General features: G+C 44.0%; 2 protein-coding genes across 7 annotated transcripts in view; one reads left to right on the plus strand and one right to left on the minus strand.

The window, feature by feature from the left end:
• The window catches only part of ATP8A1 (ATPase phospholipid transporting 8A1), a 232,601-nt gene extending 220,938 nt beyond the window's left edge, over window positions 1-11,663 (plus strand). For all 6 annotated transcript variants that reach the window (XM_043572754.1, XM_043572751.1, XM_043572752.1 and 3 more), the window contains 2 exons: window positions 5,701-5,792; window positions 6,979-11,663. In XM_043572754.1, coding sequence (XP_043428689.1) covers window positions 5,701-5,792; window positions 6,979-7,076 — 190 coding nt within the window. In that variant the 3' untranslated portion in view covers window positions 7,077-11,663. The remainder of the gene's footprint in view (window positions 1-5,700; window positions 5,793-6,978) is intronic.
• Window positions 11,664-18,386: 6,723 nt separating this feature from the next.
• Window positions 18,387-23,840, minus strand: SHISA3 (shisa family member 3). Its single transcript, XM_043572758.1, has 2 exons — window positions 23,176-23,840; window positions 18,387-19,865 (listed from the first exon to the last, which is right to left on the minus strand). Exons 1-2 carry the CDS (start codon window positions 23,738-23,740, stop codon window positions 19,426-19,428), a joined length of 1,005 nt encoding a protein of 334 aa, XP_043428693.1. The 5' UTR covers window positions 23,741-23,840; the 3' UTR covers window positions 18,387-19,425.
• Between the last annotated feature and the right edge of the window lie 1,015 nt (window positions 23,841-24,855).

Here is a 24,855-nt window from a genome sequence, read left to right on the forward strand (position 1 = left end):
TACTTTTTCGTGGATAGGCCCCAACGCTCGGGAGCATAAGCATCTATAATTCCAAAATACAAGAAAGTTTGAAATTCAATTTTTCCTCACAGGTTTATAGCAAATATTTGCTGGAAGAACCTAAACCATTTGTTCCATATATATAAAGGCATTGACAGTGGTTGTTTTTTTTTTTCTATGATATAAATATCCATACATTTTATAGCAGAAATAATAATTAGTTTTTGGAATAGAGGCCTCTTAGATCTCACTGGAGATCTACATCAATAAGTTGTGTGTAACATCTTTTCTAAAACAAAATAACACAAACAAATGTGAATTCAAAAACCCAGTGCCTTAAAATAAGGGATGTTTACACTGGGCTCATTGGAGGCAGAGCAGTCTGGGATACCTTTCATAAGCATGAGAAGCACGTATATACGTCTTGTACAGGCAAATGTGATAATGAGATCCATCATGTTTTATTATCCAACCGTAGACATAAGCCAGCATATTATCATCAGCCACTACTAAATACATTTTTTCCCCAGGATCTTCAGATCATTCCTCATTAATTTGTCCTTCACTATAGCCTCGACTATTTTTTTTTTTGAGGCCATGAAAATTCATGTTATTTTATTTTATTGTTATTTTTTAATTGACATAGAAGTTAGTTAGCATATGGTGCAATAATGATTTCAGTAGGTTCCAGTGATTCATCCCCTATGTATAACACCCAGTGCTCATCCCAGCAAGTGTCTTCCTTAATGCCCCTTACCCATGTAGCCCTTCCCCCACCCACAGCCCCTCCAGCAACCCTCAGTTTGTTCTCTGTATTTAAGAGTCTCTTATGGTTTGTCCTTCTCCTGTTTTTATATTATTTTTGCTTCCCTTCCCTTATGTTCATCTGTTTTGAATCTTAAATTCCTCATATGAGTGAAGTCATATGATATGTGTCTTCTCTAATTTCGCTTAGCATAATATCCTCTAGTTTCATCTAGGTAGTTCCAAATGGGAAGATTTCATTCTTTTTTGATGGCCGAGTAATACTCCATTGTATGTGTATACCACATCTTTATTCATCCGTCTTTGGACATTTGTTCTCTTTCCATACTTTGTTTATTATCGATAGCACTGACTACAGCCTTGACTTTAAAGAAGAGAGTATGGAAGTATGGATGTCAGATAACTTGGCCATGTGGATGGTGATGATGGTTTCTCTCGGCCTTTCCCTATATTATTTATCTTTAAAAAAAAAAAAGCAATTGTAACACTGCCCCCAAACTAATAGAAAAGAAACTATGTTTCTCAGTTTTCACACTGGATTTCTATCAGTGTTACATTCGAACCTCCGTAGAGGTTTAGGACAGGAGCATATATCACATGTTTTCCTCCACCCTACTCTTATCACTGTGATAATGGTTCTACTCAGCATTTGTAAAGAAAAGTGACAGAATGACAACTATTATCTCCTCCAGAGCAGAGATCAGGACAGTTATAATCACTGTTTATCTCCCCACCACCACCTACCACAGGACAGCTGCCACATCTGGATGGTTTTTTACTTTCTGGGGATCCATTTTAATGAGTCAACCAAAGTAGCTTTGTCAACCCAATATAAAGTCAAATGCAAACTTACCAATCTTCAAAAATAAACGAAAATACCTTAAGGCAATGTATTCCAGGACAGTAAATGGGGTTTTACCTAGGCTTTCCTTAGTGCTTTTAAATGAAATATTATTTTAAAACACAGTGTGTTGAAACACCTTACCTCCACCAAATATCTAAGTTGAAACATTTTAGTGGGCTTGGAAATAAGGTAACAATATTTAAGTGGTAGTTGCATAATTTCATTGAACAAATTAAGAATTTGCATGGCTTGGTATGTAAATGATGAAAGACCATACAAAATTTAGTAACTACTGACTAACAGTTGTAATTAAGATGGGGTTTTAGGGGTGCCTTGGTGGCTCAGTCGGTTGAGCATCCAACTTGGGCTCAGGTCATGATCTCGTGGTCTGTGAGTTCAAGCCCCATGTCAGGCTCTGTGCTGACAGCTCAGAGCCTGGAGCCTGCTTCACATTCTGTCTCTGTTTCTCTCTCTGCCCCTCCCCTGCTCCCACACTGTCTCCTCTCTCTCTCTCTCTCTCTCTCTCTCTCTCTCAAATATAAACATTAAAAAAAAAGGATGGGTTTTTTTTTTTTTATTTTTTTTTTTTCAACGTTTATTTATTTTTGGGACAGAGAGAGACAGAGCATGAACGGGGGAGGGGCAGAGAGAGAGGGAGACACAGAATCGGAAACAGGCTCCAGGCTCTGAGCCATCAGCCCAGAGCCCGACGCGGGGCTCGAACTCCCGGACTGCGAGATCGTGACCTGGCTGAAGTCGGACGCTTAACCGACTGCGCCACCCAGGCGCCCCTTAGGATGGGGTTTTAATGAGAAGGTATCTAAAGTCTTTTTGTTCTTCTCACAGTGTTAAGCTGTTCAAGAAAAGCTGAACTTTTTAACATATCCATTAATGTTTGCGTGTCACCAATGCAATGTATAATGTGCCTTGATAGTAACATCAGTACCCATAAACATCAAGGGCCTAGAACTGCATAATTTTGAAATGATGAGTAGTTCCCAAAAGGTAGGATAAGACTAGACAAATACAAATCATCATCACTTATTATTTATTAAGCACCCCCCTGTGAATGGCATTTATATTTCATAGGAGGGACTCTGTTCTACGAGAACTAAAGCAAGCGTTCGGTGTTGTCCAGGAAACAACAACAACAAAAACCTAGTAGTTTCCCTACTGTGGAACTGGAGTGGAAACATTGTAAATCAAAACTCACATGCAGCAATAGACATGTCGTGTTGAGCTAATGTTGAATATAAGCCAAGGCATCAAAAAGGATCCTCACAAAGTTGTCTTCTGTTTTGTGATGATCTCTGTTTTGGTGGATTCTTTTTTTATAATAAATTCCTTGGAGAAGCACCTGGGTGGCTCAGTTAGTTAAGCGTCTGACTTCAACTCAGGTCAAGATCTCACGGTTTGTGAGTTCGAGCCCCATGTCAGGCTCTGTGCTGATGCCTCAGAGCCTGGAGCCTGCTTCAGATTCTGTGTCTCCCTCTCTCTCTGCCCCTTTCCTGCTCGCTCGCTCTCTCTCTCTCTCTCCCTCAAAAGTAAATAATAAGCATTAAAGAGAGAGAGAGAGAGAGAGAGAGACCAAAGAAAGAGGCAGGCCACTCCAGATTGGTAGGTGTCAGGTTTAATTGGCAAGGGAATTTACATAAGGAGATTGTCTTGGGTGGTCATAAGATGAGTAGATCTCTGCCCCACCTGCCAGAATTTTAAAAGTTTATATAGATGCCATGGGGCGCCTGGGTGGCTCAGTCAGTTAAGTGTCCGATTTCGGCTCAGGTCATGATCTTACAGTTCACGGGTTCCAGCCCCGCATCAGACTCTGTGCTGACAGCTCAGAGCCTGGAGCCTGCTTCAGATTCTGTGTCTCCCTCTCTCTCTGCCCCTCCCCTGCTCACGCTCTGTCTCTCTCTCTCTCTCTCAAGAATAAATAAACATTAAACAAATTTTTTTTTAATAAATTCCTTGGGAGCTGGGAGAATGGCAAGGTTGGGAAGGGCTAGCATTTGTGGAGTGCTTCCTAAGTGCCAGTCACTGTGCTAGAAACCATACAATTCCCTGAATCCCCACCATTGGTTAGGGATTATCCTCCTGGTGTGTATGAGACGACCAAGAAAGGTTTGCCTGAGGCTCCTCAGCTAATAAGTAACAGACTCAGAATTAAAGTTAAGATTCCAAAGCCCATGCTCTGCCCCCAGTAATGCACTCCTTTCCTGAGAAAGCTTTCTTACTGCGCTTTGTTTTTGAACACTAGGCATTAATTAACTTGATGCAACAGCTGAGTAAAAGGATAGCCTCATATGAATGATTATTACAAACTACATTATCTTCTACATCTACGTTTCGTAATAGGACAGATAAAGTTCCCACATCTGCCTTCTTAACATTTAATGTTATAATATTAAAGTATTATGCATTTAGGAAGGCCAGCCTGAAACCTGGAAAATGTATTTGGGGGAGAAGAAGCTACATCCTGATACATTGCCAACCTCTAGTTGTCTGTAGTCATTTCCATCTTAAACACCAGAGACTTCCCAGCACCCCGTCCGCAATGCTCTGCTAACAAAATCAGACCACCTGCCGCTAAGGCTGCCGACTTCCTCAAAGCAGTTACGTGTTTTAGTGTTCCTCAGGGTCTCTGGGTCTGTAATGTTAGATCATTTTAAGAAACAGAGTAGAAAAGCGACTCTAAAAATGGCCCCTTCTCATTCCCCATATCTGTTTATTTCACTGGCAAAAACAAGTTTTACAACTATTTGCAAATCCACCAGAGTTTTAGATTAATTAGCTTTCTTGCCTTAATGTAGCTAATTCTCAGTGACAATGAAGTATGTCTAATAAGTACCACTTACAGCATCCCTCGACTTGAAAAATATGTGAAGATAACTACAAATGTCAACATTGCTAAATATTTTACTTCAGCGAAAGCCTGAACGTTTGCATAATTACGAGTTCATTCTGCGGAGGATTCTTTTATTTTTATTTTTTGTATATGATAACAATTGTTCCACTTCAGGATTGCAGAAAATTTGGCAAAACACAAAGCTGACAGAACAATTTAACTAAAACTTTTATAGTGGGGGAAAAACCCAAGATGGAAATTTTTCAACTGAGCGCATTCCAGTGATTAAAACAAAATTGCGTAAACATTTGCTGTAGCACATGCGGATTACTTACTAGGATTCTTATGTTCTTTGATATCAAAGCAAAGTTTTATACATCAACCACTGGAGAAATGGCATGATTGGGAGGCCTGGTGTGATGTTTAAAGTGTATTTCACAATGATTACTCGAACTCATTGATTTGACAAATAATTGGCTTCCTGCTGTGGGAGACACCATTCTACACGCAGTGGAAAAAAACAGATGCATTATTTCTTGCAGTGTTGCTTCTAGGCGCTACATAATTAATTACGTGGATTTGTTTCTGTGGAGATTATTCTAAGCGTTTATTGAGAAATAAATATTTTCCTTGTCGTTTTACCTAATACTATTTTCTGAAAATAGTTTTATTTTAAAATGAAATTAAGGAGCACATTTCATACCACATTGGAGCAGGTAATGGAACTTCTCTAATTAAAATGTCTATGAAATCTCTTCTTTGTGTAATTTTTAGGATTTCTTTGCATCACTAAAAAAATATTATTTTGTACCAAAATATGTGCAAAGTAGGAAAAAGAGTAATAATTTTTGTGACTCTAAAATGCCACGCTCACTACGTACGTAGTAAGTCAACCAGGATTTTAGAAGTTAATGACGCTACTGGCAGATTTTGTATTTTTTTATTAACTGTGTTGTACAGGTTCTGTATTCCCATTTGACTTAAATATAACTAGGGGGTGGAGAACTCTTTTGGCTGGATTATTGGGAACAAAACTCTCCTTAGCTCTGGGGAAAGCTGGCCTTGGAAGTATCTAAATACTTGAAATCTCATTTGCTATCTGAGAAAACGGGGCAAAAAGAATCCCTAGACTACAGACCTCTCAAGCAATCTTTTGTTTAAGTCTGATTCTCTGGTGGTCCTGTGGGCACACTGGGGTCTCTGCCGAGTTGATAATTCATTTCACACATTTGCACCTGCCCCACAGCCTCACGGAGAGGGCGCAACTGCTCAAGAACGTCTTTAAGAAGAACCACGTGAACTTGTACCGATCTGAATCGCTGCAACAAAACCTGCTCCGTGAGTATCTGAGTTCTGACTTGCAAATAAATTCTCTGTCGTCACGTCAGAGCGTTTAGGACAGCAGGGTTTTTTGGGCTTTAGGAATATTCAACTTTTTAACATTAACACCGAAAAAAAGTTTTGCGTACTTGCAACACGTTACATAAATGACCAGTGAGAGAAACCTCTGACCACAACCGTCTCCTTTCCAGCAGACAAGACAAAGCATGTTAAAATCCTGCTGCTTTCACTTGAAGAAATAATATCTCCACGTGCCCCTTGCTTCCTTAAATCTTAAGACGAACCAGTAAAATAAATCTTAAGTCTTAAAAGCTCCCTCCGTACTGTTATCTTTTCTACTTGAACGACTTTGCAAGGGCTTTTTCAGCTTTCATACGGCACAGAAACATATATTTCCCCCTTCAAAAATGTTTATGAATATTTAGAGTTGTAAGAAATTATTAGGTATCATGCCCTCTTAACATTTCAAGGATCTAAAAGAGAATATAATATATAAAGCCCTGTAGTAAATGTATTTGTGTTAGTCATATATCTTTTGTTTCATGTTGTTTCCACATGTAATTTATTTTCATTTACGTATACTCATGTTTAATGCTTTTGCTTTCTATACTTCAAGAGGCCTTTTCTAAAGATGTGACCCCCTTGAGGGCCGTTGCTTATCCCCAGCCATGTTGGGGCACAAATGAGTTTATTTGTAGACGCCAAGAGCCAAGGATGATGTTGTCCCAAGGAAGGAGTCCCCTTTTCCACCTTTGGCAGTTACATGTGTTTAATTGTGAATCCTCCTCACTTTTGTTCTTCCTTCTGGCTCATCCACCTGATGTGTATGGAAATGCATGTGCCCACTTGACTAGACTCCCACACCCTCCGGTAGCCAGGAAGCAAAAGTTGGAAGGCTTGGCTTGGATTTGAGATGCCATGAGGAAGACCGAGGGGGGTTGAAATCATCCGTGGGGCAGAGTTCATAGAATCTCAGCTGACAACCTGCAGTCAGCCCACTCTTCCTGTTATAGCTGAGTCTGCATCTTTCTCCGGATGTTAAAAATTCATGTCTTCGTGCACACTTTTGAGGGCAGGAGGGCTATATGAGATCCCCCCGATCAGAAAGTAAGTACTTAAAACTCAGAATAGAGATTCCCAGTGACTTCACGGTGATCATTTCTGTTTCCTCTCTAACTTATAGATGGGTATGCTTTCTCACAAGATGAGAACGGGATCGTCTCACAATCTGAAGTGATTAGAGCATATGACACCACAAAGCAGAGACCCGATGAATGGTGATGGGCGGGGCTTCGAGGCTGGCTCCACCAGGTCTCTAAGGAGAGCTCCCAGGTCTTCCTGGAATCTGCTGACCAATTCCAGTCTGGTCCAAGGAGGGGAAAGTGGATCTGAGCTCATCTCGTTGATTGACCTTCAGATTCATGTATATTATAGACATAAGCACTGTGCCACTATACTGTAACACCATCTCTTTCAGATTTTTTAAAGTATTTGCTGAGTCTTTGTAAGCAGAAATTGAAAATGACCTTGTATCTTGTCAGAATGCTTTCTTAAAACTGAGAATAGGTCAGGAGTCTTATGCCGTTACTCTGGGGCTGTAACTGACTATCGGTTGATTGGATATACCACAAGGCAACCAACCATTTAAAAACTCTAAAATGGTAATAATTTAAAGGGACTCTTGATATCCAGACTTAGATTTCAGAATATGCTGAAAAAAAACCAGCACTCTTCTCTAAGGAACTGACTCACCTTACTGAGCAAAATTTCTAAACAAGACATTAATAAGTGTTTGTGTCAAAAATTGTCTTGATAAATGTTTGCCAAAGAAGTTCAATAAGTGTATTTCTCATTCAGTAGTCATTTGCCCAGAAATTTAAAAGAAAGTTTACCTCCAGTTCTGCTGTAGGATCTGCATGCTTGACTTTTCAAATGTAAGAGTGATTTGCAAAAATGAGTATTTCAAGGCATTTGCTACTCAAATCTGTGATGTTGCACCTTTGGCCTTACAAATGCTTCTTTCTTGTTTGTCTTGTTTACTTGTTGAAGTTGGAGGGCACACGTGGTAATGTGACTCTGTCATTATGATACTGATTTTTAATCTGTATATATGTCTCAGTCATTTCTGATGAGGTGTCTCTAGATTTTTCTAAACCCCTGGCTTCCGCTGAAGATTGAGTGATGTCATTTTGTCTTAAAGTTTTCTCTCTCAAGAAAAATTTGCTTACATATTTATGTGAGAGTCCCAGTGCTTCTGTCGAGGTGTTTGGAATACCATGTCGGATAAATGCATGGGCTTTTGTAATGTACATAGGCTCGGCTTTTGTCCTGTGTTTTGGTTCTTTCTATAGTTCCTGCTAGAGATGCCTGCTGTCTTATATGGCACACCCCGTGTTATGGTGACCACCCCTGTATTTAACACTGAGAATTACTTCACAGTTCACTTTTCAAATAGCTCCCCCAAATTAGTCACATGCTGCTAATTGGGACAAATCAGTGGTACATTTTCCCCATTTTAAAAACATCTGTTTTACTCAAGCCTGTTGCTTTACAGCCAGAGACAGTCTTCATCACGAGTAGATTTTGTTGCTATGGTTTTAAATATATGTTCAGTTTAATTTAATTATTTTCAGCATTTCTGAGACATGCCCTAAAAATGCCTATTTTGCCACCAACGATAAATGGTGAAGGGGCTGTTTAAAAACCACAACCAGTTTTCTATATTATTTTTAAAAGAATGCTTTCATTTAAAAATAAAAATAAAAAGGAATTCTAGTTTTCAGATACACTTCAGAGATTGAAGCAAACTTTCTGCCTTTTATTCAGAATCCTGTTTGCCTTTAAGTGGACTTACCAGCAAAATGGGTAGAACTTCCTCTTGAAAAAAAAAAAAAAGTCAACTAGAATTGCAAAGAGAGGTGATTTGAGTTTAATAATGTCTCATTCTTTTAACCCTTTTTCTTAATCTAGATTTAAAATTAGGTTATACGTCATTTCCTTCTCTGTATTTTTAGCTATTTAGTTACAAGTATGCCCCCCCCATTTTCTGTAAATAAGAGAGGTTATATAACACATACATAATTCTAAGGGGAGCAAGGGGTTGACATAGTTCACTTCCTAGAGCATTCCCCTTTGGGGTTCAGATTAAGAAAATTCTGAATCGAAACATCTAGAAAGTCCACACGTGTAAGAAGAGTCTGAGATCACCTTCAAAATTCTGCAGTCACGGACTTGTCCGCTGAATGGAGCAGCTTTCCCAGGCCTCGCAGTGGTGATAGTCAAAGTCAAGCCACACAAATCCAAAAACAAGAATGAAGTACCCCGTTCCAGAGAAGCACTTCCTCGCAGGTACAGATAAGAACTCCTCCTCCTCGTCAGCGGCGTCCTTCTCCAAAATGTTAATAGCAAAATGTGATGAATATAATGGAACTGAATTTTCCGGCTTCAAAAAATGAAAAGTTTTATTTTTATCTTAAAACATGGATTATTTCTATGGAGCTCTTAACATGAGTAGAAGAGAATACCCATGGTTAATTAACGTACGAGATCATGGTCTGAAATATGGCTAATTTCTAGTCCTATTTATGAATTATTAAGTCAATTCCTTTGCTTCTTGGGTGAGAGAGGGGGTTGGGCAGCAGGGAGTGGTCGCCTTGGTAAAACTTAAAACACAGCATTACGGTGGCACTGATTTTATAATGTTAGAGAAAACCCTCTGATTTTTTAACCTTCCAAAGAGGGGAAAAGTAACACAGTTTTACCAGGATTAAAACAAACAGCTGAAATGACTTTCAACTTGTATTTTCTGAAATAAAGGACACATACTCTTCAATTAAAAAGTCCCTTGTAGGGACTTCGGCAAATGCTAACACCGTTGCTTTACAATGTTTACAATTCAGAAAATACTACTTACAGCAGAAAATCCTCGTTCATTTAACATTGAAAAGCTGGGAGTTGCTTCTTTAGTGTTGGGTAGTACGCAGTGATATTGAGCATGAACTTTCTAAATGTTTTATATATACATATAAAAATAGATCTGTGTCTCACACCCAGAAAGATGCTATCTGGCAGAAATTGTTAGCAGGAGAATGATGTTTCTCAGGAATGTAGCAAATTTAAAATGATATATTTGCTGCCCACACCCCACTGGATATCTCACGTGAGCCAGCTTCAGCAATGTTGCAGATTTAATGGGAAACCTTCTTCTCATCAAGTCAGGTGAATGTGTATTCTATTCAATAATATTATTTATTTACATGAATTATATGGTCATTGAATGGAGTCACTCATTCCTCTTAATTTTCAGGGGGGAAAAGTGAGTTCCAGAAATCAACACCTATTCTGATCATGAAGTTTTGTTTTATAATTCTGCAGTTCAGCATTCTCGTATCAGATATGAACATCACATGATAATTTGTTCTGCATTGTGTGCACTGTACATCACTTGTAACTTGTCATTGAAAATAGTCTTTCAGGAACTGAGTGCAAGTCTGAAAGTAAAAGATTGTATATTTGTAGTTTTTAAATTATTTATAACAATGTCCTAACTGTTACCATGCTACGTGATCATCAGTGTTTATTTTTGCGCAGTTGCCCCAGGAGAGTTCCCGGTTCTAAAACTTATTTCATCAAATAAGTCTATAACCTTATAAATAACCATTTATAAAATTTATCGGGAAAACACCCACCCCATTCACATCATGTGGACCAGATCTGTGGAATTCTTTTTGTAAATTAATGTAATACCATGCAGTTCGGTGCCTAATAAATGCTTTTTAATGATGAACATTTCTATAATGCTTCTTTAAGAGATCATAATCTGATTTTTCTCACGTTAAAATAACTGAAGTCACTTGTGAGACTTAGTTATACTTTGCTGCATTTTAATTAACCTTCAGTGGCTATTAAAATGGAATGTAAGTTAAACTTTGAAGGAAAGGAAATAAATGTTTTCCATTTCTCGTCTTGATTTATTTTCTGTATGAAAGCAGCTGTGTTTTTGATAGGTTTATGGTTTGCATGAATTAATATTTAAAGTGGTCCAGGCCAATGCATGGCTACTGCTGTAAATCTTGATGTTTATTTCTGCCTTATAAAATTCTGTCATGGCCTACCTGGAATTCAGTATTCAGTGCACAAATTGATTGGTTCTCTGCACAACTTTTTTTTAATAAGTAAATTATTTTACAAACAAATTTGCAAAAAATTAATTGCAACTTTTGTTTAGCTTGCTTCTAAGAACTTTTCTTAATAAAGCTCACAAAACTTCTCAGCAAATAAATCTCCCGTAAGGAGGGGGAAAAAAGCTAGATTTTATACATGCTTACTTTGAATTAACAGCAACTTTCCATAGGTAAATCTGCTCTTGCAAAAACCGAGAGCAGAATATTAAAAATAATAAATATTTTTATGTTTCATGGTTCTAGAATAGAAGCCATAAATGCAGTAAATACTGTTTGCTGTTTGTTTAGCTATTTCAAGCTTCATTTTTCACATTTTCAAGTTTATTAAGTTAAAAAAAGCAGCCTTGGGAGGCAGCTACTATGGAAAATTGCAGTTTGCATTTAAGATAAAATAGTATTTTCAGCTCCATGAAAAACCATTCCTGCTGAAACTGCTGTAGAAATTGTGAAGCTGCATGAGTGGAGAGTATTGAATCTGTGATCATAGTTTTTTCTCAGGTTTGTTTATCTCGATGTTCAATGCACTGTGTTTCATAAATAGTTATTACAGTTGAGTAATATTCAGTTCTATGCAGTGTTATGTGTCATTGGCCTTTTGTGAATGTGCATGTTTTAAATTGCAAATTTTAAACATTTTGTCCTCTAATTGTTATTAAAAATGAAATAAACTGTACCATTGCATAAAGGAATTGTTGCAGTTGTAATTGCTAGTTTTAAAAACTTTGTTGCTTTATAAAACTTTCAAAGCCAGTGTAATTATAGTCTGAGAAGGTGTCTCCACTTAATGGCACTTTAACATTTTGTTTATAACCGCAGTGATCTAGAAAATAGCCCTTCCTTTTAATCCAACTAAAGGAGACATGAGGGGGAACATGTGAAGTCTAGTTTGGTAAGAGACATGGTTAATTTGAGTACCCTCCCCCCCCAATTTCTTTGAATAAAATTCCTGTATTTTGATTCTTCAGTCAGAAAAGCCTCCCAGGATTATCCCCATTCCATATTTAAATCAGCCTACAAGTCAACAGCTGATTCACGGTTCCATCCTTTTATTTCAGCAAACCTACCCAAGCCACGCGGCCACATTTAGCCAGTAACATGTGAAGGAAGTAACCAAAAAATGTTACACATGTGACACAAAAGCACCAGAAACACTGGGTATGAGGACAATAGTCTTATCAGAAACAAGCATCATTTGGTAAAAGAGAAACAAATGAAGCAGCGATTTTGGAAACTGCTGCAATGGGATTCGCTCCCAGAGAAACACTTGAGGGAGCAGTTTGAGAAGCCTCTGGTTTTACTAGCGAGGGCTGAGGGCCCCACTTCCTCTCCCTCAGTCTTTCCAGGGATATGGGCTGCACGTGGGCCTCCCAAGCAAAACCACAGCAAAACAACGTGTACAGAAAAGTCACCTGTGAATTATGTCAAACGATTTTCACCTGCATCTCCACGCCCCCTCGAAATGTGCACACTGTTTATACTGACCCCGTGGTTTCGGATGCTAATACGCCCTAAATACTAAAGGAAGCAGCAAACTTGAAATAACATTCTCATAAATTCAACATGTCTTCCCCATTTAAAGTTTGTGTGCGTATGGCATCTCTAAGCTCAGCTTCCATTTTGGTAACACAGAGCCACTCATTCTAATGAAAAAAGGTCTTCCTAACCTGGACAATTTCATTAGGAGGCTAGTCAAAATTTCTGGAAAATAAGAAATCTGTTTTACCATTGTTTTTATTTCATGTACAAACGAGGATTTCAAATAACAACTCTCTGTCAGAATAATTGCATTAGTAACTAATTGCAGTTTTAAAACGGCCATATCCATGTCAAAATATGTCAACAGTTTGTCTCCGTAATAGTTTAATATATGTTTAATTTCTTGTTTTTCCTGAGTGTATACTAAATAAGTTTTTTAGGTTGTGCAAAGGTAAACAGATCCCAGACCAATGAACTGAATCAAATTCCTAACTGTGATTGTATATACTTTCAGGAACCTTTTTCATTATCTCACTTTAGAAATCTTATGGGTTTAAGTCAGTCTGGCAAGTTCTCCACCAAATGGAATAACAATAACACCAAGAAAAAGCAAATAGGCAGGGAAAATAAGACGGAACAATCAATCCAATTGGACAATTAAAAGTACAATCTGTTGGCTTTAAAATGAAGATTCATTTTAAAGCAAATTTATTAAATACATTTTTCTAAAGCAGATGATAAAACGTACAGGTCATGAATACGCAGCGGGGTGGGAGAGTGCTCTATCCCTGGCAACGTGGGGAAGTTGGCCAGGTAGCAAAAGGGGCCATGGATTTTCATGACTCACTCCATCAACCACAGGGCCATTTCTCTGTTCCCTGCACTCCAATCAGCAGTTAGATCTGCCCACCCCACCCCCCACAATTCTTAGCCTTTTTGTTTCTATTCTAGGGTATTTCATCTGCTATTATTTGTCATTAATTACAACACAGCTCCCTCCCCACTAGAATGCAAGGGATTGGAAACAGTGACTCTAACTTATTTCTCAAGATAACCCAAAGCAATAAGGTACCACTAATATGTCCATTTTACAAATGAGAAAACTTGAGGGGGCGCCTGGGTGGCTCAGTCCGTTAAGCATCTGACTTTGGCTCAGGTCATGATCTCACGGTTTGTGAGTGTGAGCCCTGTGTCAGGCTCTGTGCTGACAGCTCAGAGCCTGGAGCCTGCTTCGGATTCTGCGTCTCCCTCTCTCTGCCCTTCCCCACTCACGCTCTCTCTCTCAAAAACAAACATTAAAAAAAAAAAATTTTTTTAATGAGAAATCTGAGACACAGTGAAGTGGCCCAAAGTCACTCAGCTTATAATAAGTGACAGACCCAGAAAACTAAGCCAGGCACTATAACTCCAAAATCCATGCTAGATCATCTGGTCTCCCAAGTTTCTCATGTGTAAAGGGAGATGTGTTTGTCATCTAGTATTTCTATCCACGCTTTACATTTAATTCTGTGTTTCATGCTGTAGCACAGCTCTACTGACTGTTACAATCCCCTCTCTCTATAGGATTTGTACAATATTACACAATCACTTTGTCCCCAATAGATTTTCTGAAAAGTAGGTTGGCTGATTTTTTCCCAAGAAAATTAGACCTTCTAGAAATTCTAGAGCTTGCATTCCAGTGGGGAGGGAGCTGTGTGGTTATGTATCATAAAGAATGTAGAATTTCAAAGCAGACTGCCTGGGTTCAAATCTTGGCTCTGCTATTATTGTCTGGCCTTGGGCATAGTGTTTAACCTTGCTGCTTTGATTTCTTCATCTGCAAAACAGGCGTGATAACAACCCTCACTTCAGGGGTGTGAGGATTAAATATTACAGTTCATAAAGACTTGAGACACACGTGGTGCTTAGTAAATGTTACCCATTATTTGCATAAGTGCCTTTCAAAGTGTAGAACTTCTGTTCTTCAAAATAATCATGGTTTTAGGATGTTTGGACTCTAATTCTTGGGGGAAGTAATAAAGCATCAATCAGCCCGATTTCCGCCGTACTTTGGTGCTGTGGCAGGTTGTGGCGAGCCTCTCTTTGGAAATTTCAGGTGATTTGATGTGACCCTTGCTCTCTAGGCTAAAATGAAGACGTGATCAAGCTGCTCTCCTTCATGGACCTCGTCAAGGTTCCCCTTACATGTGATGTATATCCAACCACCCTAGTTTTCAAGACCTCTGATACTGAGCCTGCTCATCTCTTCACCCTCACTCTTTGAATTGTCTAGTTTCCAGACTGCTCCTTGTTCTTTTATGCCGGTGGGTGCTTCTCTGCCATTCTACCAGTTCTTTCCTTTGCTTAATATGCTCTTCCTCTCATTCCTAGCGCTGCTCTCTGCCTCCCCCACCCAGCCTTCCTCACTCAGATCCTATGCATCCAGAGGCCCAGGTTCGATCTCAACCCCTCCAGAAAAGCGAGGTGCCCTTTGTATGTGCCGCCTGGACACTCTACACGTCCCCTATCATTGCAGTTACCAGAATGAATTCTAAGCGTCGGTTTGTGGGTTCATCTTCCCCTAAGTAACTGCGAGCTCCTGGAAAGCAGGAAAGACAATGTGCTTCTTTTATAGAGCCTCTGTAACAGCTTATCACAAGGACTTGCCGTCATGCCTGGGTCTGTGGAGATAGTGGCTTTTTGAATCAGACCTGCGTTTTATTCATCTTGACACTCCCAACCCCTAGCACAGTGCCTCACCCAGAGGCGGTGTCCAATAAATGCTTGCCGGACGGACCGTATCTGGAAATCTGCCACAGGATGGCCAAGTTGCCTGCCTTGGATGTGTAAATAATAATAACATCAGCTACATATCGTTCAGAGAGAAGTCCAAAGGCATGTATTATGTCAACAAGTAGGTGGGGATATGATTTGATCCAGCATCACTGAGTGCCAGGTTACGATGAGGACACAATGTCTCCGTATATTTTAAACAGCTTAGAGCCCATGAACTTGATTGGCGCACACGGCTAAGGAAGAGAAGTTTGCAGGTGTGAACATTTTGAATTCCTTAGCATTATTTTGCCTAATGGAACTGCTCTCCAGAGGGATGGCAAATAGAAGTACAGCCACTAGAGAAGGCTGACAAGCTAGATGGTTTTCAGCGGAGGCTGTTCTGCCCTCTAGAGGACATTGTGGAATTGTGTGGAGACAGCTGGGATGGAGGGGGAGGGGCAGGTGTCGTGGGTATTCATTGATGGGTCTTTGTCTTGACAGAGATCCTACAATGCACAGGTTAGTCCACCCAACAAAGACTTGACCGCCGGTGTGACTTTGGAATGTTCCTTTGGGTGGAAAAACCTAATCCTATTTTACCTATAAAGTATCTTTGACACCGTTTTAATATACACTGGATTTTCCAGATACATAATGACTGTGAAAATCAAAAGGAGATCAGACCTTGCTTTGTTTGGAAAAATCACATTAACAGCAATAATGCAACGGGGGGTGTGGGTTGCCAGTCTAGCAACCCTGCATCAGTCTGGATGTGGAGCTATCGCTTTTCGGTCGTTCTGCGTAGAGGTGCAAATCTAGGACCTTCGTTAGGTCTACTGAAACTGTCACATTTGGAAGTATTTTCCTTTTCTTTCTCCTATTTACCATGAAGACACTGTACTGATTTTTAAAAATTGTATCTGTAAGTGATTAATATTACCTATAAATTTCAATTTAGGACGGTTAAAGGGATGGCACAAAATATTTGTTCTAAGGAGAGCTCACTGGGCCCAACAGAGTTGACAGTCATTGCTTTGGAGATTGGGACTGGGTTTCATGCTTTACCCCACAGTGGATTTCATGCACAGAAACTTCAAAACCGCAAAGCAGGCGTTCCCTTGCTGTTTCAACCTGGTTTTGCATGAAGCTCCAGGGCCAACTGTGTGACCTTGGGCAAGTGACTTCACTCCTCCAAGTGCGTAAAATAGGAATTCTAATGCCTCCCTGTTTGAAGTTGTTTGGAGGATGAAAGGAATTAGCACATATAAATATTTGGAATAGCTTTTGGCTCATAAGAGCCCAGCAGAGATTAGCTTTTAAAATATCAAAGGAGCAATATATAACAAACATGAATAAAACCAGTCTAATGACAAAGGAGTGTGTACCAGAGGCATGCTCACAAGTGTTTCTCCTTTTACTGTTCGGCCATCCCTCTTTCCCTTCTTGCCTCCCTCCCAAACTGCCCCCCCCCCCTTCTTTCTTTCTTATTTTGGGCAATATGGGATATCTGAAGTCACCACTTTTGGTCACGGGAGAAAGCAAAGGACCAGAAGTCAGAGCTCCTCTGCCATCAGACCGAGCAAAGGCACGATACCGATACCGTTGAATTTGCTTCCTCAGCTCGGAAGCAAAAGGGTAAGGCCAAACAACTCCCCCAGGTTAGAATTCTACCTCTAAGTGGCTCTATTAAAAAGAGCTACTGGGGCGCATGGGTGGTTCAGTCGGTTACGCCTCTGACTCTTGGTTTAGGCTCAGGCCATGATCTCAGTCTGTGGGTTCCAGCCCCACATTGGGCTCTATGTTCACAGTGCAGACAATGCAAAGCCTGCTTGGAATTCTCTCTCTCTCCTGCTGTGCCCCTCCCCAACTCACGCACTCTCTCTCAAGATAAACTTTAAAACAAAAAGAGAGCTACTCAAGGGGGCCTGGCTGGCTCCATTGAGCATCTGACTCTTGATCTCTGCTCAGGTCATGATCCCAGGGTCATGGAAGGAGCCCCGTGTCGGGCTCTGTGCTGGGCATGGCGCCTGCTTAAGAGTCTCTCTCTCTCTCTCTCTCGGGGCGCCTGGGTGGTGCAGTCGGTTAAGCATCTGACTTCAGCCAGGTCACGATCTCGCAGTCCGTGAGTTCGAGCCCCGCGTTGGGCTCTGGGCTGATGGCTCGGAGCCTGGAGCCTGTTTCAGATTCTGTGTCTCCCTCTCTCTCTGCCCCTTGCCCGTTCATGCTCTGTCTCTCTCTGTCCCAAAAATAAATAAATGTTGAAAAAAAAAATTAAAAAAAAAAAAAGAGTCTCTCTCTCCCTCTGCCCCTCTCCCCATTTGTGCACTCTCTCCTTAAAATAAAATAAATTATAAAAAGAGCTACTGAGGGATGCCTGGCTGGCTCAGCCAATTAGAGCATGTGACGCTTGACCTCAGGTTCCTGAGTTCAAGCCCCACTTTGGGTGTAGAGCTTACTTTTAAAAAAAATAAAAATGGTTGTATTTAAAAATATATATATAAAGAGCTATTGAGGGCCACATATCATAGCATGAATTCGTATAAACCGAGGCTCCAAAACAACACCCACAGGGGTCAAGTAGGTAACAAAATTGAGGGAAAGGGGCCAGGTTGTGGAGACCAGGCAGGAGGCTGGTGAATGACGAGTGTCTTGTCTGAAAACGGCTGGCCTGGCCCAATGGCAGGAACCTCAGTGCCACATCTTCCTCATGTCACGAGAAGCCAGAAATCCAGACTCTTATGAGAAATGTCCTGATTTTTAAATCTCTAAGAATTTACTTCCTTTGCTGCTCTCCACAAGCCCTGATGTGGAAAAGAGCTTTTTAACGTAATGCAAAATCAGTGTAGGATTTTTTAATTTCAAAATATGAAGTGAAGACGTCTTCTTTTATTTAAATTTTTTTTTCAACGTTTATTTATTTTTGGGACAGAGAGAGACAGAGCATGAACGGGGGAGGGGCAGAGAGACAGGGAGACGCAGAATCGGAAACAGGCTCCAGGCTCTGAGCCATCAGCCCAGAGCCTGACGCGGGGCTCGAACTCACGGACCGCGAGATCGTGACCTGGCTGAAGTCGGACGCTTAACCCACTGCGCCACCCAGGCGCCCCGAAGACGTCTTCTTTTATTGAATAGCAGAGACTATCATTAAGAAGAAAAAATGAAGCACTTTGATCTAAAATTTCAAGTTCACAAAAACATAAAGTACTTTATTTATTCTAACCCAGCAGGATATATGCCCAAATGTGATCATCAGACATGGAACTGAGTGGCACGTAAGATATGTAATATTCGGTGATTATAACCCAATAGATGGACTTTGAACGCCACAGTTATTATTAACATAAAAAATTTCAGTGTGGACTACTAAATAATTAGTACCGTCAATGTGGTAAATACATTAAATTACAAATCTTTACATCTGTACAGGACTCATTTTACAAATAAATGTTTTAAGACTCAGCTGTCCAACTTTCATTTAAACACTAAATGCTGTTGAACAAAAAGTCTGCAATAAATATTCCCTCCGGTGGGTGCGGGAAACGCTTTTACATAAGATCTGTTTACAATGAATATCTGAGTAAATATTTAAAATTTTAAACTCCATGTGGTTACTGAAATCTTGTATTCTGAAAAAGCTCTTATATTTTAAACAAACTTTAATTATTAATTTAAAAAGTAACTCTTCTCACGATGCTAACGTTATTCATGGTTAGGTTTCTCCCAAAATCGTAAATAGGTTGCTCACTGTCCCTTCAGGTTGCTTAGTTGTTAATTTTTTTTTTTTTAAGAGAACCTTCAATAATTACTATCAGGTATTTTACTTTGCTTATTTATGTATATGTTTGTACTAAGACTCACTAAACAACTCAAAAGAACATGTAGGCCTTTCCTAAACATTACAGCTGAGTTGTCTAATTAATACATTTTCAGCCAATTTGCAACTGTAAATTGAAATGGTGCCTATTTTGAATAAAAGCAGCATAAGTTGAAATGTAATAATCACCACGTTTTCAAGGCCAGAAACAATTCTCTTAACGCACCCGTCTGTGATGGGAGCCGGGAACCTTAAGACTAAGAAGGCGCTGTATTTTCCTAGCACATTCCTCCATGACATCGCCGGCTCCCAGGGAAATTTCCCCAGAAATACTTGCAGCAATGGCGACAGCACTCCACCTGTCTGCCGTTGTACGACGGGCTGGATTTATCGCTGTGGCCCGTCAGCTGGAACTGAAGTCTGGGCAGCTCTTCGCAGGCAGTGGAGGCTCCTGCTGGAGTGGGTAAGCGAAGTACTGGGGTGACACCAGGAAACCGGATGGCTGGGTCAGGTGGATTGGGTGGCCCGTGGTATAAGGTGGAGGCGGGGAGGGCACCAGGCAGCCCGGCTCTGCTCTGGCAAAGGAGAATCTGCGGATGGAGCCCCCGGTGGAGCTGGAGCTGGTGGCCGTGCTGGACTGTCTGGAAGGTGCCCTGAGGCTTGTGGAAGTCAAGATCATGGGCAGGGTCTCCGTCTGATAGCTGCGGAGTGAGAAGCGGATTGGCTGCTGTGAGGGCTCCTTGGGTCTCAAGCAGGTGCAGCAATAAATAGCCACTAAAGAGCCCAGGATGATGAAGGCAATGAAGATAGAGCCAACGATGAGGAAGGGAACGTAGACGGGCTCTAAAAGATAAAACAAAAAAAGACACACACAGGTGTTTGGACAAGAGTCTCCCAAACTCCAGGCACCTTTGGGGGGGGGGGGGGAGGTGAGTGACCCAGTATGACCACCGCTGTCAGCCCAGCCTCTCAGAGCTGGTAACTTCTAAAGTGCAAACTGAGATGACCCAATATTCTTACTCCGAGCAGGGAGGAAGCAAACTGATACTGTAGCCTCTGTTAGCAATTAGCCGTTATATTGCACATCTGGAAGTCAGAAGGAACAGAATCTACCCTCCTGTTCATGCACTGGAGGGAGGGAAAGTGTGAGTTTTTTGGTTACCAGAACTTCTGGATGTAAACCCAGGTTTTTGGTAGTTTTACCACAGTGGGGCACTGAGGGCTCTGACCTGTCTCCGAGGCTGAAAATTCATCTCCCATCCAAGAATCTCCAATCTAAGCAAAGAGAGCCAGGCCTGTAAATGAGCCCTCCGTTATGAGACTATGGAAAGAACCATAGAAAGAAATCCACGGGGCGCCTGGGTGGCTCAGTCGGTTAAGGTCTGACTTCAGCTCAGGTCATGACCTCACAATTCATGAGTCTGAGCCCCTCATCCGGCTCTGTGCTGACAGCTCAGAGCCTGGAGCCTGCTTCAGAGTCTGTGTCTCCCTCTCTCTCTCTGCCCCTCCCCTGCTCACTCTCTGTCTCTCTCAAAAATAAATAAACATTAAAAAATAAATAAAAATAGGGGCGCCTGGCTGGCTCAGTCCACTAAGCGTCCGACTTCAGCTCAGGTCATGGTCTCGTGGTTCGTGAGTTTGAGCCCCGTGTCGGGTTCTGTGCTGACAGCTCAGAGTCTGGAGCCTGTCTCAGATTCTGTGTCTCCATCACTCTCTGCCGCTCCCCCACTTGTGTTCTGTCTGTCTCCCTCAAAACTCACATTAAAAAAATTTTTTAAATAAATAAAAATAAAAGTTTTAAAGAACTCCATAGTGGGCCCAAACGAACTGTGTCTGTGACCGCATCTTAAATTGTCATCTCTGGACACCTCTTCCTGGAAGTGATTTGGGATGCCCACTCCAGCTGCCACACCTCTTCCCCTCAATTTCCGCCCAAACTGTGGGTTGTGGCCAACCTTAGATCATGAGGTAGCTCTTGGTGTTGGTGGCCCCAACTTTCCATGAGGGCATCCCTCCGTCAGAGCAAACCCATTTCCTTCTCTCTGTGCACGGCAGACATAAAATCTCCTACCCCTGAGGCACCTTTGGGACATTCTCCAAGCGTCTCTCCTGTCTGATAGGGCCACCTCTGGATGCAGCTTCCAGCTTAGAAGTAGAACCAAGAAAACCTGCATTAAACTAAGACCCTACTGTGTGCCTGACTCTTACTTATGACCTGATTCAGCTCTCCTGGACACTCGGTGAGGAAGGCATGGTACTCCCTGTTCTCCAGATGTGGAAACATACTCATTTTTGACCTTCCCAAAGACACACAAGCAGTGATGGACAGGGAACTATCAACCCCGAGGGTTGGGGTTCCTCGGTGTAAGGTGTAAGCTCTACCGCCTACCGCCCCTTCTGCCATGTTTAGAAGCACCCTGTGGAAGGGGAGGGGAACGTGACTGACTAGCCACTTACTCCCCCACTGTCTAAACATTCATACACTCACTTAATTCACAGTTTGTCTCCTCTGAGAGCAATATGTGCATTTAAAAGGTTTTTTTTTTCTTTAACGTTTATTTTTGAGAGGGGAGAGGGGGCAGAGATGGAGACACAGAATCCGAAGCAGGCTCCAGGCTCTGAGCTGTCAGCACAGAGCCCGATTCGGGGCTGGAACCCACCAACCTTGAGATGGGAGGCTTAACCCACCGAGCCACTCAGGCGCCCCAGCAATACACGCATTTTAGAGCTGAGAAGAGGCCCAGAGAGTTAAGTCACTTGCCCAAGTGACCCAGCTGGCAAGCGGCAGTCACAGGCCAAGGTCCCTGAGATTTTGGCTAACCGCACCTCAGTGAGTGTGGATGCTGCCCTCTCTCCTGCTGGCCTGGGCAACACAGCGGAGCCTGGAGGCCCAGGACGGAATCCCCGCTGCAGACTGCGCTCTTAAAGAAAGCAAATGGGTCCCCCAGGGTGAGTGGAGGAAAGCCAGGGGAACGAGTCTGTATTTTTTTTTTTAACACACCAGGATGGCCTTGAGTTCTCTGCTTCCCCCGCCCCCCCCCCACCCCGAGCATCTTCTCTCCAGAAACCAATTCCCCAATCCACCAGAAGTTAAAGTCCTTGAGAGTATAATCGGGTTCTAAGACAAACCAGGGTCTGCTTTTCCTCTGGGTCCTTACGCTCTCGGCGGGCGGGGTTGGGGCGGAGGGGGGGACTTCGGGCACCATTAATTCTTTCCCGGAGAACTTCTGGTGCCCGCTTCTGACCTCTGCTGTGGCGTTCTGGGGTGTCACCCATTCTTAGCTCCGCCCGCTCACCGGGTTTCCACCGGTAAAACCATCGCCTCAAGCTCCAACGGGTTTCCCAGACGTTCCCATTCAGGTGGAAAGCTTTATTTTCTTTCCCTTTTTTTTTTTTTTTTTTTTTTTTTTTTTAGGTGTAAAGTTCCTCTGCTGGGGTCTTGATTTATTCCGCTCTGAAGTGAGCGGAAATTTGACCCGTGTTTTCCGACAGGAGAATAGGGGGCGGGCAGCCCCTGCGACCCTGGTTTCTAAATCTCCACCTCGAGGACCTGGGCATTTCTGAAAGGCGTGACAATAGGGGGTGGGTCGGAGAGGGTAATTCGATGCAGAGAAATGAAAGGAAGTCGGGAGAACGAGACACAGGCTTAGGAAAGCTACCAAAGATCCACCAAAAAAAAGTGGGGAGGGAGGATAAACGTGGCTGTAGTTCCTTAGCCCGGCGGGGCTGCAGATGAGCGCTCCCCGAGAGTTGCGACCCCGCCGCCGGCAGTTCCCCAAGCTCCTGGGGTGACCCGGGAGCTCGATGGGGAGCCCCCACCGCCCTAGAAAACCGCAATCCGACCTGGCGCTGTCCCGGTAGCTTCTTCCCCTGACCTCCCGCGTTCCCGAGACCTACTACTGTCTTGCCCGGGGTCAACGGGTGCAAGCCCTGTGGTCTTCGCCGTCCCTTGCAAACTTTCCTCGGGCCGACCCGTGGAGACCGCGCGTGGCGGGAATCGGGATTGCAAAGCAATTAGGGCGCCTGACCCGAAACGCGACCACCCGCTCCGGCCCCGATGCCCCCACCTTGGCCGCTCCAACGCGCGCAGACCCAGGACCGCCTGGGGCGCACACCCGCGGGCGCCGGGCTGGGGCCGAGGGCCCGCACTTACGCGCGGTGATGCCCGGGTGCTCCAGCTCGCCGCGGTCGTTGGTGCAGCTTCCCTGCTCCAGCCTGGCGTCGGCCGCGGCGCAGCAGTAGCGCAGCGCGCAGGAGCCGCAGCAGATGGTGGCGTCCGGGGTGTCGAAGTCCTCCGGGCACTGGAAGCCCTCGTGGTAGTTGCCCTGCACGTCCACCCAGCCGTGGCAGTATTCTCCGGACTGCTGGGCGCCCGCCGGGCTCCAGCGCAGCCAGCCCAGGAGGAGCCAGAGCGCCAGCAGCGCCCCCATCGCCGCTGGGCGCCCGGGGCGGCCGGGAGGGGGACGCGCGCGGCCGGAGAGCGGAGGGCTGAGCGCCTCGGTGCCGCCTCCCCCGGGGCGCGGCGCGGGCGACTGGCCGCGGCGTCCGAGGCCCCTCTGGCGGGGGTTAGCGGGGGCCGGGGAGGCGGCAGCGGCTGCGCGGCGGACTCCGCAGGCCAGGCGTCTGCATGGTGCGCGGGGTCGGAGGGCGAGGGCCCGCGGGAGGCGCCGGCAGAGGCTGCTGCTGGGGCTGCTACTGCCGCCCTTCGCCGGTCTCATACTGCGACCCGCGCCAGGGGCGCGCCGAACCCTCGGCCGCCGCCCTCCCCGCTCCTCAAGGGAGCCATCGCGTCCCGGGCGAGCGACCCCAGCGCCGCGCCGCGCCCCTCCTCGGGGCCGTCGCCGGGGGGTCCGGAGCGGAGCCCGAAGAAGGAAGAATTCGAGATCCCCACGTGCGGGCGCCCGGACCGGCGGCTCCTGCACCCCCTCCCCTGTCTGTCACCGGAGCAGGAGTCAGCCCCGCCGCGGCCAAGTACAAACGGCCTCCCGGTTGCTGACGGCTCTGCCTGCAAGGCGTCCTTTAAAAAGGAAGAGGGAGGGGGAGACGCCGAGGGTTAAGAAAGAGTCCGCCCTCCCGGGTCGCGCCGCTGGAGCTAATCACCGCGGGGGCGCGGCGCTGGCCGCCGATGCCCCTGCGCTTTCTGGTTAGTGCGCCCCCCTCCGCCCCTCCCGGTCCCCCCCCTCCCCCCGCCCACCGCGCTCCCCCAGGACTGAGCTCTGGAAGTGCGGGCATCAGGCCTTCACACACACACACACACACACACACACACACACACACACACACACACACACACCCAAGTCTCGCTCGGCCCACAGAGCTCCGCAGAGCGAGTGCGAGGGCTGCGGGTTTCTACCGCCATCCACGCGCGTCGGCGCGCGGGTGGAGACGCGCGGTTGCCGTGTATGGGTGTAATAAAAAGCGGGCGCGGCGACTGAACTTTGTCGAATCTTCCGTCGCCTGTTGCACAGATGCGGACTCGATCCTGGGACACCTGTTCTAAGGGTTCAGAAAGGACAATGTGATTTTAAGGGGCCGCCGACATTTGCGTTAAGTTTTCCACCGAAAAGTTTCCATTTCTAAGAGGAACGGCACGTTTTCACAAACAGACACACACACGCACTCCCCCCCCCCAGCCCCCCAACCTGCGTGCGGGCGGGTGAAGAATCGCCGGTCACCTCCACCAGCCGAGGGCAGCTCGAAAACCCTCAAAAAGCACGACTTCGTTCACGCCCACAAAGGAAATAAGGGAACAAAATTAATGATAATTGAGCAGATCTGAACTTCTGTTCGGGCAAAGAAACACATTTATTTAAATGATGTGTCCCCTGTGTGC

The sequence above is a fragment of the Prionailurus bengalensis genome, chromosome B1, assembly GCF_016509475.1.
Source record: "Prionailurus bengalensis isolate Pbe53 chromosome B1, Fcat_Pben_1.1_paternal_pri, whole genome shotgun sequence".
In the NCBI taxonomy this organism is placed as follows: domain Eukaryota; kingdom Metazoa; phylum Chordata; class Mammalia; order Carnivora; family Felidae; genus Prionailurus; species Prionailurus bengalensis.

Coding starts and splice junctions, on each gene's coding strand:
- SHISA3 (XM_043572758.1), bottom strand. CDS start 23,740: ATGAGACCGGCGAAGGGCGGCAGTAGCAGCCCCAGCAGCAGCCTCTGC. Junction 19,866..23,175: donor GCACCCGGGCATCACCGCGC/GTAAGTGCGGGC, acceptor TTTATCTTTTAG/AGCCCGTCTACGTTCCCTTC.